The following is a 17370-nucleotide window of genomic DNA, read 5'->3' on the forward strand; positions in this document are numbered from 1 at the left end:
TGTTCAATAGTCTGCGGCCTACTGCTTGCCGTAACGAAGGGAGGTTTCTTAAATGTTATGGAGTCACTAGTACTACCAGTATCTAGTGGTCGGAAATAGTTGTTAAGAAACCTACGGAACACTAACTTAAGGTACGAGGCATTGGAGTACTTATACTCCAATGCCTGCTTAGTCATAGGATACGAGTCACGTGCGGTAGCGCGTAGCTCTATCCTAGGACATAGCTCTATTAGGCAAAGCCTAATATCATAACATTACTAATAGTATAATTAATTTACTAGTCCGTATAATATACTTCTACTATCCCCTCCTTTAGTATATTAATTGCAAAGAGGTTATAAGCTCGGAAGGACTACAATTAATCCCCTAGAATTAATCTATGCAACTTACTAAGTCGCCTACTAATACTATTAGTATATTGTATAAGAACAACCTTTATAACTTACTAAGTTACCTACTAGTACTACTAGTAATTCTTAGTTAAATTCTGTAACTTACTAAGTTACCTACTAGTACTACTAGTAACAATTAATCGAATCCTATAGCTTACTAAGTTACCTACTAGTATTACTAGTAATTCTTAGTCGAACTTTATAACTTACTAAGTTACCTACTAGTACTACTAGTAGTACTTGGTCTCTAAGCTATAGCTCTCCTTCCTACTAGTACTACTAATAGGAGACCTAACTACTAGTATTACTAGCTAGGTAAGTAAGGTAAGACTAGAATCTAGTTACTAACTAGAAAATGGATCCTAATAACTAAGGTCAGAAGACTAACCTATTGGAAATTAAAAAACATCTACGGGAACAATAAATATAAATCGATAAACTACTACAGTAACTTAATACTATTATCCTAAGAATACAAGAACAACTAGATTTAATAGAGTCTACCCTTAGTACTAGTACTAGTATCAATAGGGTAAAGGAAGGTTATTCTAACTATGCATTAAATAAAAAGGTATTTAATTTCCCTAAATATGCAAAACTTAAAAGTACTAAGAACTATAAGCTATAGGAGCAATCCCTAGTAATATACCTTTAAGCCCTTAATCTAGAAGGCTTTTTGGATAAACCTTTAATAGTATCTAGCTTTTTAGGTAGGAACCAAGCCAATCTACTTATACTATTATAGGATAGCTATTCGAAAGAAATCTTAGTATTAACTGTATATATTAAAAATCCAACTTAAATTCATGTATTGTTGAAAAAGTATTACTGCAAAGGCCATAAAGCTAAGCGTTTTAACCTATATAAGGCCTACTATAACCTTATATTTAAGGGGTATAAAGGAATACTTAATGCATTTAATACTAAATTTAATAGTTAACTTACCAGGCTACTATTAGCTAGAGCAATAATTAATCCATTAGACCAGACTAATTATTACCTTATATTAGTTAAACCTATATTTCTATATTAGGTAGCTATTTAGGAAAATAACCTTACATTTTCTAAAGCACTGGGACTTTAATTGGATATCTTTAATTTATAATACCTTATGGCTAACTTAATAAAAGAAAATGGAAACTCTAGTACTACTAGAACGAATATATTTAGTTACTAAATATCCTAAGGACCTAAGAAAAAGAAGAAAGAAAATAAGTCCAATAAATCCAACCAATTACGTTAATCCAATAAATCGGACCAATCCAAGAAATCCAATAATTCTAACCAATCGACTAAGCAACCAAAGGATACTACTAGTTTCCTAATTAGTAACTACAGCCTAACTATTGGCTATATAGACTTACCTAGTTCCTACTAAGAATTAAATACCGATTCTATATAAGAATTAAAGATATTACCCAACTTAAATAATATCGGTATACTATATAGTATTACTAATACTAATATATACAATAAGGGCCTAATCTATAATACTAGCTCGACTTATTATTTAGTAAATAATCAGTCTAAGTTTACAAACTTCCAACTAATTACAAAATCCTAGTTGGAACTAATTATAACTAAAGGTAGTCCTATCTACCCTAGTGGAATTAGGAATATAGAATTTACAGTATTAATTAATACTAATCTACTTACCTATAGTACTCTTGTACTATAAGAGGTACTATATATTCCGAAACTAAAAGTTAATATTATTAGTAGGATACGTTACTATAGATTAGGGGGAATACTTATTAAGGAATCCCTATATAACTCAAACCGTAAAGTATACGGCCTACTAAACTTCCAGAAGCATAGCTTCTTTTTACAACAAGAAGGTCTAGATATACCTACTTTAAATAAGCCGAATTTAGCCTATTTCAGCTACTACAGTAGCTACGGAATAGTAGTAGAAATTCCTTTGCAGCAACCTTCCTAGGCCAACAAGGCAGAAGACTTTACGGCACCTAAATCGGTACCTAGGTCGGCACCTAGATCGGTACCTAGGTCGGTACCTAGATCGGTACCTAGGTCGGCACCTAGTTCAGTACTAAGACCGGGACCTAGACCAAGACCAAGTCCTAGCCCAACTACCAGTTCGGCTAGTTCAAGGGACCTTACTAAGGCTACCTTATATAAAGACCCTATAGAGGACCTAGTCCCTATAGAGGCAACAGACCTACTAGCAGTACTAACTACTAGTACTAAGGAACAGGCTATTCCGACTACTAGTACGGAATCCAGTAACTAGTCTTACCAAAGACTATTGCAATAAGTAGGCATTTAGTATATTCGACTAGAATATATTAGTTTACTACTCTTAAAAAAGACTAGTAAAATTACTAGTAGGCTACCTAACTTTATATCTATTAAGGTTACCGACTTCTAATGCATTACTTATATACAGGTAAAATCTATAAGACGCTAGTTAAGGGAACTAATTAAGGACCCAGACTATATACTTAACTTAATTAAAGGGGATATATTTAGGATTAAACCTATATCCTATAATTAAAAATCTATTGGATTAATATTAATTAATCGAAAATCCTAATTCCGTTAGGTATATATCCTACCTAATAAGGAAGGACTAATAATTCTCCAAGCTATAAAGAACTTCTTTTAAAGCCTAAAAATATACTATAGCTATTACCTAAAAAGGCTATTCTATAATAGAGGACCTAAAATCAATACATTATTACAGGACTAGTTAGGTACTAAAGAAATACTAATTAATACGTCTTACCTATATACCCCTAAACAAAACGGACTTACCGAACGGTCTATACAAGTTATCCTAGACCGGCTATAAGTAACTATAATTTAAGCTGGCCTCCTACTTTTCCTCTAGTCTACTATACTTCCTACTATAGTTAACCTAGTTAACTATACTGTAATTACCAATAGGGACCTAAGCCCCTACTAATTACTTAAGCAGGAACTATAAGGGCTAAAAATACTACTAAACCTTACAGCCTATAAGGCTATTAGTACCTACTATAAAGTCCTAATCCCTTATTAGAAACGGATTCAAAGTACTAAATTAGTACAACGCACAGAACCAGTAAGGCTACTAGTAATACTAGGTTCAAAAACATACCTTATATATATACCTTCCAGAAGGGCAGTTATAAAAACTACCTTCCTAAAAATCCTAAAAGGTATTAGCCCTATCTCCTAAGGACTTTAATAACTATTAAGTCCTAGTCCCTAAGGACTAGAGTTAGAGGGGGAAATTAAAATAGAAGATTATATTTACAAAATACCTCTAGTCCCTAAACACCTAGGGAAACAGAGGGGGTTAATAGACCTACTAGTCCTACTAGGACCAGTAGACTTACTAGTCCTACTAGGACTAGCAGACCTATTAGGACTAGTAGACCTACTAGACCTACTAGGACTAGTAGACTGCAAGAAGCTAACGGACTAACTAGTCCTACTAAAACTAGTACAATAAAGGGGGTCCTAGCCCAGCCAATAGAGGATCTACTAAATACCTCCCTTCTATATGTACTAAAACTAAAATACAACCCTAACTTAATAGATTTCAACCTAACGTATTGGGTCCAGGACCTATACTATTAAGCCAAAGCAAAGCAAATACTAATTAGTAGTAAGCCTAGTAACTAAAAGTAGGTACTTAAGTTAGATAATAAAGACCAATAGATAAGTACTATATTCTTAGAATTCTAGTAACTTATCTAGGTAGGGGTATTTTACTTTATTCCTCTTAAAGAAATACTAACTAGTTGGAGACTTCTAAAAAGCAAACTTATACTATAAGTCAAAAAGGATTAGCAAAATAACCCCGTTAAATTTAAGATACAACTAGTAGCTAAGGGATTTATGCAAATTGAAGGTCTTAACTATATAGAGACTTTTGCAACTACTAGTATTCTACCTACCTAAAGGATACTGTTAAAATTACTAGTATTTATACTAGTAAGACTACCCAAATAGGATACTATCCTATGTGTATTACTACTTGCAATACCTAGCAGCAGTACTACTACTTACCTATATACTACTACTGTACTGTACGTATAAGTAGTATATTGAGTTAACGAATTGTACTTGCTATACAAATTCTCCTCGCCCCGACTTAGTACAACTAATGGCAGTACTACTGCCCAGCCAATTTACTACTGTTGCACATTACGTACAAGTAGTACTTAGTCGACCAAGCAAGATTATTAATCGGGCCGTTAATTAACGCGCTCTCAACTACTACTAGTAGTTGCCCGCCAACAGTACTACTGTTGCGCGGAAGGACCTACCTAACTGCAACTAGTAGTTGCTTGCTAGTAGTACTACTACTGGCCCGCTCGACTACTGCAGTACTACTGCTGTACTATTGCGACCGAACCCTAATACTAATTAACCCTACTAGTTGCAACTAACTGGCAGTATAACTTAACCAGAGTATTTAGAGCTATATTAAATACAAGCAGATTGTTCGGAGATATATTGGATGGAATTAGATAGAATTCCAATATATATACATTACACTAATTAAGGTACTACCTCTTAGGTATAAAATAGTCCTCCCTTTCCTACACTCTTAGATAGTTAGGAATAGAATACATACACAAGTACGCAATATGCATGCGTAAGTAAGCATAAGAAATACAATAGTCTTTCTTTTTAAATTGTCCCTTAGCACTACTATTTGACTTATTTAAATCTATATTTCTCGCCCAGTTACTAACTGGTGCACTTCCTGCTGTTAACAATAGCCTTAATTAATATCCATTTTGGATAGTCCGTATAACTGAACTTCTACTGTGCACCCTTCCTATTTTACCCCTTTTATTCCAAGAGTTAATTCCCCTTTTATTTTCAAGAGGTTATAAGCCCGAAAGGACTACACCAAAATCCCCCGGAACAATCAACCCAGCTACCAATACAATAAGTACTACTTATTGTACTTCCTAACGCACTTCTGCTATAAGTACTACTTACTGCAATTCCAGGAAATTAATTCAACTGCAGCACCCAGCTACCAATACAACAAGCACTACTTATTGTACTTCCTAACGCACTTCTGCTCGTCTAGCTACTAATACAACAAGTACTACTTATTGCAACTACTAGTACTACTAGTACAAAGGTAAAACCGAAAATCTAGTTGCTAACTAGATTGTATCTATATTTTCAAAATGGATTCCACTAAGGAAGGTCAGGCCACCAAAACACCCATTATATCGGAACTTAAAGCAATTATTTAAAGGCAACAACTGCAGTATAATAATCTTTCCAATCGGTTCAACTAACTTACGGAATAATTAAACAATACTATTATACCAATTCAAAAACGCCTTAATAAAATAAAGCTCAAATACATACCTATCCAAGGAATCCCAATATACAGTAGTAGTACTACTACTACTAAAGTAACTAATTTAAGCTCCAATATTAAGCTATCCAAGAAGGTATTCTTATTCCTAGAGTATACTAAGCTTAAAGATACCAAGAACTTTAACTTATAGGAATAATTACTTTCTATTTAATATAGTTCCCTTTGCCTAAAGGAATTTCTGAAAAACCTATTAATTGCTATTAGTTACTTATATTACAATTAATACTCCCTGCTTATACTACTTTGGGATAGCTATTCTAAGGGCCCGTAAGTATTAATTATATAGATTTACAACCCAATAAATACCTATCTATTGCTAAAATAATGGTACTTAAAGGGCCAGGCAGCCTAACATTGCAATCTCTACAATTCCTACTACAACCTTATACTTAAAGGGTACAAAGGAATACTTAAGGCGTTTAATTTAGAATTCAACAGCTGCCTTACCTAACTTTAACTTGCTAGAGTAAGTATCGACCCTTTGGATTAGGTAAATCGATACCTTATAACTATTGGTCCTGTTTTCTTACAATAGGCTGCAATACAACGCAATAATCTCTAAACCAATACTGTCTTAGGGATTAATACAGTATCCCTCAACCTGCAATACCTTTAGACTAACTTACTAAAAGAACATTAAAATCCTAATAGTCCTAGTTTCCAAGCATTCAGTTACAGAATAACTTAACTACCCAAAACACTAGTCAATAGGTCTACTAGACCCAGTTTGTAATACATATGGGGAGGTGTGCCCATATGGACAATAGACCAGTTAACCGCTCGACCAAATGGCCAAACTGTCAAAAAATCCGCCAGTATTGTAACACATATAGGGAGGTGTGCCCATATGGACAATAGACCAGTTAACCGTTCGACCAAATGGCCAAACTGTCAAAAGATCCGCCAGTATCCGCACTTAGTGCGGGTACTGCACCTCACATTCGCTTATAAGGCCTACACGCCTGTAGCGCGCCTTACACAGTTAACCTAACCGACCCAACCGACCCAACCGACCCAATCGACCCAATTAACCCAACCGACCCAACCGACCCAAACGATACAATCAAACCAAAAACAACATACTAAATAAGGGTACTACTAGTTTCCTAACTAGTAACTACAGCCTATCCATTAGCTATATAGGGTTACCTAATTCCTATTAGGAATTAGATACCAACTCTAATTCCGAACAAGACTTAGTACTATTACCCGATTTAGGGAATATTAGTATAATATATTGTATTAATAATACCAATACGTATCGAATGGGCCTACTTTACGATACTGGCTCAACTTGTCATTTGGTTAATAACCGGCTTAAGTTTATAACTTTTCGACCTATTGCAAAATCCTAAGCAAAACCAATTACAATAGGAGGCGGTCCAATTTATCCCAAAGGTATTAGCTATACTGAATTTACTGTACTAATCCATACCAATCCATCTGTCTACAGTACTCTTATTTTACAAGAAGTACTATACATTCCGAAACTGGAAGTCAGTATTATTAGTAGAATTCGCCATTATACATCTGGAGGAACCCTTATTAAGGAACATCTATATAACTCAAAGCGATAGTTATACGGACTCCTCAATTTCCAGAAACACAGCTTCTTCCTACAATAGCAAGGTCAACAAACGCCCTATCTAATAAAATCAAATACTTCCTACTCTAGCTACTACAATAGCTACGGAATTACAGTTAAAATTCCCTCCCAACCCCCCCCTTGGGCTTCCGAAACAGAGGATTGGTCGGTACCTTCCCTAGTGCCTCGGTCGGCACCTTCCCCGGTACCTCGGTCGGTACCTTCCCCGGTACCTCGGTCGGCACCTTCAACGGTGCCTCGGTCGGCACCTTTAACGGTACCTTAGTCGGCACCTTCCCCAGTGCCTCGGTCGGCACCTTCAACAGTACCTCGGTCGGCACCTTCCATAGTGCCTCGGTCGGTACCCAGATCGGTACCTAGCCTAACTATTAGTTCGGCTATACCAAGGGACCTTACTAAGGTTACCTTATTTAAAGACCCTATAGAAGACCCAATTTTTATAAAGGCAATAGATCAACTAGTAGTCCCAACTACTAGTCCTAAGGAGCAAGCCCTTCCGACTACTCGTTCGGAATCTAACAACTAGTCCTACTAAAGACTATTACAATAAGCGGGCATTTAGTACATTCGACTAAAATACATTAGTCTCCTACTCTTAAAAAAGACCAATAGTATTACTACTAGGCTGCCTTTTCGTCTATTCAGGCTGCCGATTTCCAATACCTTACCTATATTTAGGCCAAATCCACTAAACGATAGTCTAGGGATCCTATCGATAATCCAGACTACGTTCTTAATTTAATTGCAGGTAATATATTTGGGATTCGACCAATATCCTATAATCGTAAGTCTATAGGTCTTATACTAATTAACCGAAAATCCCGCTTCCGTTAGGTATTAATCCTACCCAATAAAGAGGGATTAACTATTCTCTAGGCTATTCGGAATCTCTTTAAAAGCCTTAAATAATAGTCTTAAAATGAAAAGGGGAAATACCTCTTGGAATAAAGGGGTAAAATAGGAAGGGTGCGCAGTGGAAGTTCAGTTGCACGGACTATCCAAAATGGATATCAATCGATGCTGTTAGTAACAGCAGGAAGTGCACCAGTTAGTAACTGGGCAGGGAATACAGATTTGAACAAGTCAAATAGTAGTGCTAAGGGACAATTCAGAAAAGAAAGACTGTTGTGTTTCTTGTGCTTGCTTGCGCGCGTGCGTGTGTTCAGCGTACGTCTTGTGTGTGTGTTGTACCTAACTATCTAAGAGTGTAGGAAAGGGAGGACCATTTTATACCTGAGAGGTAGTACCTCAATCAGTGCAATGTGCACGTGTTGGAATTCTGTCTGATTCCATACAATGCATCTCCGAACAATCTGCTTGCATTCAATGCAGCTCCAAATACTCTGGTTGAGTCATACTGCAAGTTGGTTGCAACTAGCAGGGTTGATCAGTATTAGGGTTCGGTCGCGACAGTACAGCAGCAGTGCTGCAGTAGTCGAGTGGGCCAGTAGTAGTACTGCTGGCAAGCAACTGCTAGTTGCAGTTGGGTGGGTCCTTCCGCGCAACAGTAGTACTGTTGGCGGGCAACTACTAGTAGTAGTTGGGAGCGCGTCAATTGACGGCCCGATCAATGATCTTGCTTGGTTGACCAAGTACCACTTTGCACGTGACGTGCGACAGTAGTAAATTGGCTGGGCAGTAGTACTGCCATCAATTGTACCAAGTCGGAGCGAGGAGAATTTGCATAGCAAGTGCAATTCGTTAACTCGATATACTACCTGTACGTGCAGTACAGTGGTAGTATATGGGCAAATAGTAGTACTGCTGCCCGGTGTTGCAAATGGCAACACATAGGATAGTATCCTATTTGGGTAGTCTTACTAGTATAAATACCAGTAATTTTAACAAATAGTATAACTGTTACCTAAAACAGTTATTTTTGGACAAGGGTACCGAAATTAATATATTGCTCTAGACTTAGTTAGGTAAGAAAGGAATTCTATTCAATACATCTTGCCCGTATACGCCCGAATTAAACGGACTTACCGAACGGTCTATATAAGTTATCCTAGACCGACTACGTACAATAATAATCTGGGTAGGCCTTTTACTTTTCCTTTAGTCTACCGTTCTTCCTGCTATAGTTAATCTTGTTAACTATACTGCAATTTCGAACCGGGATTTAAGTCCCTACCAATTACTAAAGTAGGAATTATAGGGACTAAAAATGCTACTAAATCTTACGGCCTATAAGGCTATTAGTACATATTGCAAAGTCCTAATTCCTTATTAAAAACGGATTTAAAGTACCAAACTGGTATCTCGCACAGAACTAGTAAGGCTACTAGCTACACTAGGTTCCAAAATATACCTTATATATATGCCTTCTAGGAGGTCGGTTACAAAAACTACCTTCCTGAAAATCCTAGAAGGTATTGGCCCTATCTCCTAAGGGCTCCCCCGACTACTAAGTCCTAGTGTTAAAGGACTAGAGTTAGAGGGGGAAATTGAGATAGTAGATTTAACTACTACTATCTTACAAAGCAACTCTAGTCCCCTAACACCTAGGGAGACAAAGGGGGCTACTAGTCCTACTAGGACTAGTAGGTTGCAAGAGGCCAACGGACCGACTAGTCCTACTAGGACTAGTACTACAGAGGGGGTCCTAGCCCAACCAATAGAGGATCTACTAGATACCTCTCTTCTAGATAAACCTGAATTAGAAGATAATTCTAATTCAGTAGATTTCAACCTAGCATATTGGATTAAGGACCTATACTACCAAGCTAAGGCAAAGCAACTACTAGTAAGTAGTAAGCCTACTAGCTGGAAGCAGGTACTTAAATTAAACAACAAAGACCAGTAGATAAGTGCTATATTCTTTAAATTTCAGCAACTTATCCAGGCAGGGGTATTTTACTTTATTCCCTTTTAAGAAATACCAACTAGTAGACGGCTTCTCAAAAGCCATCTTATCCTATAAGTCAAAAAGGACTAGCAAAACAATCCCATTAAATTTAAGGTACATTTAGTAGCCAAAGGATTTATATAGATTAAAGGTCTTAACTACTTAGAGACCTTTGCAGCTATAAGTATTCTACCTACCTAAAGGATACTACTAGCTCTTACTGCCCAGAACAATTAGTATATTAAATAAATTAACTTTATTAGTACTTTCCTTAACAGTAAGCTACCTAAAGTTAATTTCCTTAAAATGCCTAATGGACTAGAAGCATTTATTAGTCTTAATAAGACTAATAACCTAAGCAATTAACTAGCTAAGCTAAGCTATAACCCAATAGTTAAATAAGGCATTTGTTATAGTATCGGGCTTAGCCCGATATAGGAGAACGAAGGGAACCAAGGGACCCACTAGGAGGAACGCATACAACTAGAAGCCCTAGTTGTTAGGTAGTTTTCCCTCCTTTAAGTCTTTTAATAAACATTATTGAGAGTCCTAGAGCAGTCGCCTAGCGACTCCGTAATATTTAAAAGACTTTACTTATACCGGTTAGGAGGAAGGAAAAGCCTAACTATCGTAAGTCAAAATAGATAAGGGGAAGCCTAAAGAAATTAACCTCTAGTAAGTTATAGAGGACTTTATAGCAAAAGTCTATACGGAGTTTGGCCGAATATACGCCTAAATGGAAACGTACTCTATATAAATCTTAGCTCTACAGAAGAATAAGCAGCAATAGGTACAGCAAGACCTAGGGCATTCGTCGGCCCAGCCAATAGACACCTTAACAATCGACCCCTAGCAGGAGCGGACCGGGGATAAGTCGGGCATACTACGGGCCTATATTAAACGCAAACCGATTCCGGTCGGGGACCCGTACGATAGTAACAAGGGCACCTTTGCAGCCTGGAAGTTCTGCATAAACCGCAAGCTCTAAGTGGATAAGGACTTTATCGGGTCCGCCTAGGACTAATGGATCTTTATTTAGCAAAACCTCTCGGCCAAAGTCTAGCGATAAGTTATAACGTACTTCAAAAAAGGCTCCCGCATCGGTTACGACCCGTTCCAATTCCTAACATACCTCAAATCGGCTTACAGCAACCCTTACCGCTAGCGACTAGCGGTTATCGAACTAAAGGACATTAGGCAAAGGACGTTAGAGTCGTTCCTAGCGTTCCTTATACGCTTCGAAGAGAAGCTTATACTAGCAGGAGGGATACATTAGCCTAGCGAGGTAAAACTTATAAAGCTCCGTATTGGGCTAACTAAGAGAATAAGGGACTATATCCTTTGGCGGGGGACTATAATAAACAACTACAATAAGGCGGTTAATGCATATAAACGAATTGCATCCGAAATAGAATCGCAACACATAAAGGATAAAATTAGGGACCAAGGCAGGCCCGGCCAGGGGACGGCCAAGGTAACCCCCCAACCCGACAAGGACGGTAATACCCTAATATTAGGGGTCAATACAGCAGGCTCTAGGGCTACGGCCGGGCCTAAGGCGGCTACGACTAGACCGACAACAAAAACGAACTAAGGCCAAGGCGGGCCCCAACAGTAGGCGAAATAGGTTATACGGGAAGAGAGAAATAAGCATAGGGCGGCCGGTATATATATCCGCTACAGGGAGGGAGGCCACTACATCCAACAATACCTATAATAAGCCGTAATCCTATATACCCTAGGGACAAGTATTTAGGCCGCTTATAGGGAAGAATATATTTGCAAGGAATTAAAGACTAAGGAAAAGGAGGGAAACAAGGCGCCTTTAAGCTAAGTCTCGCTTAAAGGCACTAAGGGTTTACAGGTAAGCGGACTATAAGGAACTAAGGGAATTAGGAGACCAAGTTTAAAAAGATTATACTAAGGATAAATAAACCACCCTTTCTTATTGCTATACTTATAAATTCTATAAGGTTCCTTAATATTTAAATTAATAGCAGCTACAACTACTATAGGGCTATTAGCAAAAGGATAGCCCAATACCTACAACTTAAGCTTATCCCTCTCCCAACAAAATAGCTACTCCAAACGGCTATTATAATATCTCGGCGGAATACAGGCAATACCCTCGCCTACCCTACAATAACTAATATAGTCCGTACGATAATCGATATAAATAGCTAGAAGAGCCTAATACTACTATACGTTATCCTAGGCCTAAGTCGAGACGCTATACTAGGCCTACTATAGATAGAATACCGACGGGTAACCCTAAATGCAATAAATCGGACTCTTATAATCGGGGCGGTAGGTAACCAAATCGTACAAGCAAATAACATTTACCCTCCCGACGGATCCCAAGAGGTACACCTTATACTAGTACAAACCTTTTTACGGAAACAACAGGGAGTACTAGTAGTAATAAGCTTACAAGAAATAGCAACAAAACTACAAAAAACAGCGCTACAAGCATTCGGAAGCATAAATACAATAACAATAGCCCTACCTACTCTCCCGGTAGCCCTCCAAGACTATACTAACCTTTTCGATAAGGAACAGGCCTTAGGCCTACCACTACGCTAGGGCTCCTAAGACTACTATATCCAACTATAACAAAACGATAAGGGAGAAACGCTATAGCTACCCTAGGGTCTACTATACAATATACTACAAGACTAACTACTCAAAGTCCGCAAGCAGATTATAGACCTACTAAATAAGGGATAGATACGGGTAAGTTCGTTAGTAGTAGTAGTACTAATACTACTTACTAAGAAAGAAAACGAAGGATAGAGGCTATATATAGACTACCGGGCCCTAAATAAGATTATACAATAGGACTATTACTTACTCCCGCTAGTTAAAGAAACGCTCTACTTACTCTTAGGGGTACGCTAGTTTACCAAACTAAACGTACGAGCAGCATTCTATAAGTTATATATAGCACTAGGAGACAAACCGCTTACAGTATTCCGTATATAATTTAGTCTATTTAAATAGTTAGTCTATCCCTTCGGCCTAGCCGGAGCACCGGCTTTATTCTAGAGATATATCAACAGGGTATTACAGGACAAATTAAGGGAGTAGGTTACAGCCTATCTAGATAATATCCTAATCTATACCTCCGGATCGAAGGCCGACTATATTACTAAGGTTAGGGAAATCCTTAAGCAGCTCCAGGTAGCCGGTCTTTACCTAAATCTCAATAAGTATACATTTACAATAACAGAAGTTAAATACCTTGGGTTTATTATCTAAGCAGGCGTTAAGGTTAGGCCTAACCCAGCGAAAATTGCTACAATTTAAGAATAACAACTACCTACTAAGGTAAGGGGGATCAAGAGCTTCCTAGGCTTTACGAACTTCTACCGCAAATTTATTCCCAATTTTACAAGCCTTATAGAACTACTTATAACCCTTACAGGGAGGGGTATACTATTTCGCTAGGGACCCGAAGAAGATATAGCCTTCCAATCCCTTAAGCATACCTTTTCGTTATACCCAATCCTAGCATAATAGGACCTAGATAGGAAGACTCTTATTAAGACCGATTACTTAGGTAAGGTACTAGGCGGATACCTCTTGCAAATTAATAGCAAGGGGGTCCTACAACTAATAGCCTACTACTTAGCTAAACTTATACTAGCAGAAAGGAATTATACAATTTACAATAAGGAACTCCTAATAGTTATTAGCTATCTTAAGGCATAGTCGGTAGACCTACAAGGCGTTACGGAACTATTTACTATTCTAACGGACTATAAGAACCTTAAATACTTTACCAAACTGCAGGAGATATCGGAACGATAGGTACAATAGGCGGAAGTCCTTACAAACTTCAATTACTCGCTACAGTACAGACCGGGCTTATAAGCATAACGGCCGGATGCACTCTTGCGTTAGGAATAGGACAAGGAGGACGCGCTACGCCTAGGATAAATACTTCGGCCGGTATTAATCTCTATACTGCAAGAGGCACCGAAAGGCCAACCCGCGCAAGAAGGTCCTAACGCCTAGGACACCCAGAATATAGCAATTACAAATACGGGTACAGATCGAGCGAATACAGGAACAGACCGGGCCCGGGCCGGCTGCAAAGTACTAAGTACCTAAGACATAATAGCTATAAACATAGGGGCGGACCGGGCCCGTCCAGAGACGGAAGGGGGATAGGGAGCTATTAATACATCCTAACTGCTCCCAGCAGTATAGGAACTACTCCTAGTAGTATAGGGACCAATAGGGAGGGAGATACTATTTCTACAGAATACGCTAGCCGGCCGACTGCTCTTCCCGGAACCCTACCTACAGGAATTATAGGACTAAGCGTTACAAAACAATACAATATACAAAGCTTAACGATAAGCAGTAGCAATAAGCGCGCGGAAATTCCTAGCAGAAGCAAAAACAAAAGAACAAACGGCCGATTATACTATTAGTACCTATAGCGCAATATACTATAGGGGACGCCTATAGGTACCTACCTAAGAACTACTAATAACGCAAATAATACAATAGGTATACGAATTACCTATATCGGGCCACCCTAGTCGTAATAGAACATTCCGCGTACTTTAGCGGGACTTCCACTGGAATAGTATATTATAGGATATAGTACGGTATATTTAGAATTGCTACTACTACCGGAGCTGCAAGAGCCATTTATAAAGATAGGGACTCCTACAGCCAATCCCCCCGCCAGACCGTTACTAAAAGCAGATATCGATCGACTTTATAACCGACCTACTAATATAGAACGATAAGGACCCCTAATTCTTAATAGTTATTACAAACCGCCTCTCTAAATTTATCTAACTTAAGGCAATAACTATAATAAGCGCAAAGGCTTATGCGGAACGGTTTAAGACCTATTAGTAGCAATTTAGGGGTTTTCCCGCCTAGATTATAACAGATCGGGGATCAAACTGGCTTAGTAAGTTCTAGATATCCCTATACTCCCTTATTAGTATAAAGTAACTCCTATTAACTTTATATTACTCCTAGACGGATAGGGGCACCAAAAGGGTAAATTAGGAAATTTAAGCTACCCTAAGGATCCTAATCTCGTTTAAGCAGTTCGACTAGCCGGCCTACCTAGCCGCCTACCAGCTGGCCCTAAATAATAGGGAGTCTTTAGTTATAGGAGTCAGCCCAAACAAGCTATTATTAGGCTACAAAATCGGTACAATACTAAGGGTAAAGGACAACCAGGCAAGCATAACAATACTAAAAGGGAGGGCTATTGCTTTCCTATAATACCTAAGGGAAGGAATAGAAATTATATAAGCAGCTATTGCCTTTATACAATAACGCTTATATAAGTCGGTAGTAGCTTTAGGTCGCCCAGCAGAAAAGTTCTAGGTAGGCAATAAGGTCTAGCTTAGCCTTAAATATATTAAAACCAATAGGCTATACAGGAAGCTAGACTAGGTTACTTCTAAGTTTATAGTACTAGCAGTACTAATACTACTTATAGTAATACTAAATATTCCTTAGGGCTTACACCCTACCTTATATATAAACCTTATCGAAAGGGTAGTAAACGACCCCTTACCCAGTTAGGTAGTACGGAATTCGGAGCCAGGCCTACTACTAGTCCAAGATAAGGACGGTACCTTGCAAGAGGAATACTAAGTTAAACGCATCCTCGCTACAAGGGGGGCCTAAGGCTAAGGGGGATAACGCAATACCCTTATAAAATAGCTAGGTTACAAACAACTAACCTAGGAACCGATAGAGGCTCTAGTACAAACGGAAGCCCTAGAGGAATTTACGCAGTAATAGGGAGATCCCTATACAAATAGCAGAGCGCGGGTAAGCCGTAAAACGAAACGTAAAATTTCGACTATACTAAAGGAAAAAATTAGCCCCAGAGCGCCCCTAACAAGGGCCCAACCCAACACTACTACTACGGATATACGCTAGCCGTACTACTTAGACTTATCGGTCTCTGTATCCTCCTTACTCTCGTCCTCCTCGGTATCCTCCTCGGGGAGGGTCTCGAAACTATCCGTTACAGTACTCGGGCGGGGGCAGGACGTAACTAAGGGGAGCGGGGGCGGGGGTACAAAACGAAGGCGCTAAGCGACTTAGGCGATATAAGGGGCGGAGGCAATAAGGTAGCGCAACAGAGTCGCATTAGCTACACAGGACGAGCGCGACCTACTGCAATTGCAGGCAACGCAGGGAGTAAAGGGGGCAGGATAGCGTACCAAGGGGGAACCGCTAGCGCAAGACTTACGCAACTTATAGATATTGCAGCGCATTTTGGCTAAAGTAGCTACCAACTCGGTACTAACGCCCTCCTACGCCTACTAACGGCGGACGAGGCCGCGTACGTTACTCTAGATACCCGTTAGGGCCCAAGCCACGCCCTAGGCAAATACGCCAAGCTGCATGCTCGGTATAGCGCTAGAACGGCTACCCGCTCGAGTCGGGGTTAAGGCGTTAGCGGTAAGGACGAGGGTGCAGTTCGGGTCGTTATCGTTATCGGCAGCGGTAGGGGGAGAGACAACACCCGGTACAAGGGCAAGGGTATAGGCAGGGCGCACGGGAGCAGGCTCTATCTCGGCCAAAGCTAGGGTGCAAGCCCAAACCCGGCCTAGGGCTAGAAACTCAGGCGATAGGACAGCGCAAGCGCCCGGTACGGCCCCGACCTTAGGGCGGGCCTTAACTAGGATATAGACGTTACGCTAGGCGCAAGCACGAAGGTCGCGTAGGGCGCAATACAGTTAAGGGCGCGCAGCGAACAAATGCAGTACCTAGACGCATTTAGCGTACGCATACGCGTATATACGGCAGCTAGCACTACGGCCCGGTACGCAGTCGTTACGGCCGCTAGTAACGAGGCAATTAACGCAGGGGAGGCACATTCCGCGCACCTCCTCCGGAGGTGCAAACTCCTTATCGGAGGAGTTACCCTCTACTAGGTATTCGCCTAGAGCGCAATAGCAGTCCGACTTATTGGTATAGTAGCCATAACGAGGGCCCGAACCGTATCCAGAAGGGGGGGGAGGAGCACCCGCGGCAGTAGATATAATAGCGGTAGTAGTAGCAACAAAAAGGTAAATAAGTCCTCTACGAGAGAGGAGCAATAGCAGTAAGAGTAGGATTAATAGTTCCTATCGTTACTAGCTTATCAGCCAACGGCCCGAAGGATATACGG

General features: G+C 39.6%; 1 protein-coding gene across 1 annotated transcript; it reads right to left on the bottom strand.

Moving 5' to 3' along the window:
• Positions 1 to 16579: 16579 nt before the first annotated feature.
• Positions 16580 to 16976, bottom strand: DCS_03726 (uncharacterized protein; the record flags this gene model as incomplete). Its single annotated transcript, XM_040801040.1, has 2 exons — positions 16580 to 16878; positions 16967 to 16976. The coding sequence occupies 2 exons, from the start codon at positions 16974 to 16976 to the stop codon at positions 16580 to 16582; spliced, it is 309 nt and encodes a 102-aa protein (XP_040656073.1).
• Positions 16977 to 17370: the final 394 nt, after the last annotated feature.

The sequence above is a fragment of the Drechmeria coniospora genome, chromosome 02, assembly GCF_001625195.1.
Source record: "Drechmeria coniospora strain ARSEF 6962 chromosome 02, whole genome shotgun sequence".
NCBI lineage: Eukaryota > Fungi > Ascomycota > Sordariomycetes > Hypocreales > Ophiocordycipitaceae > Drechmeria > Drechmeria coniospora.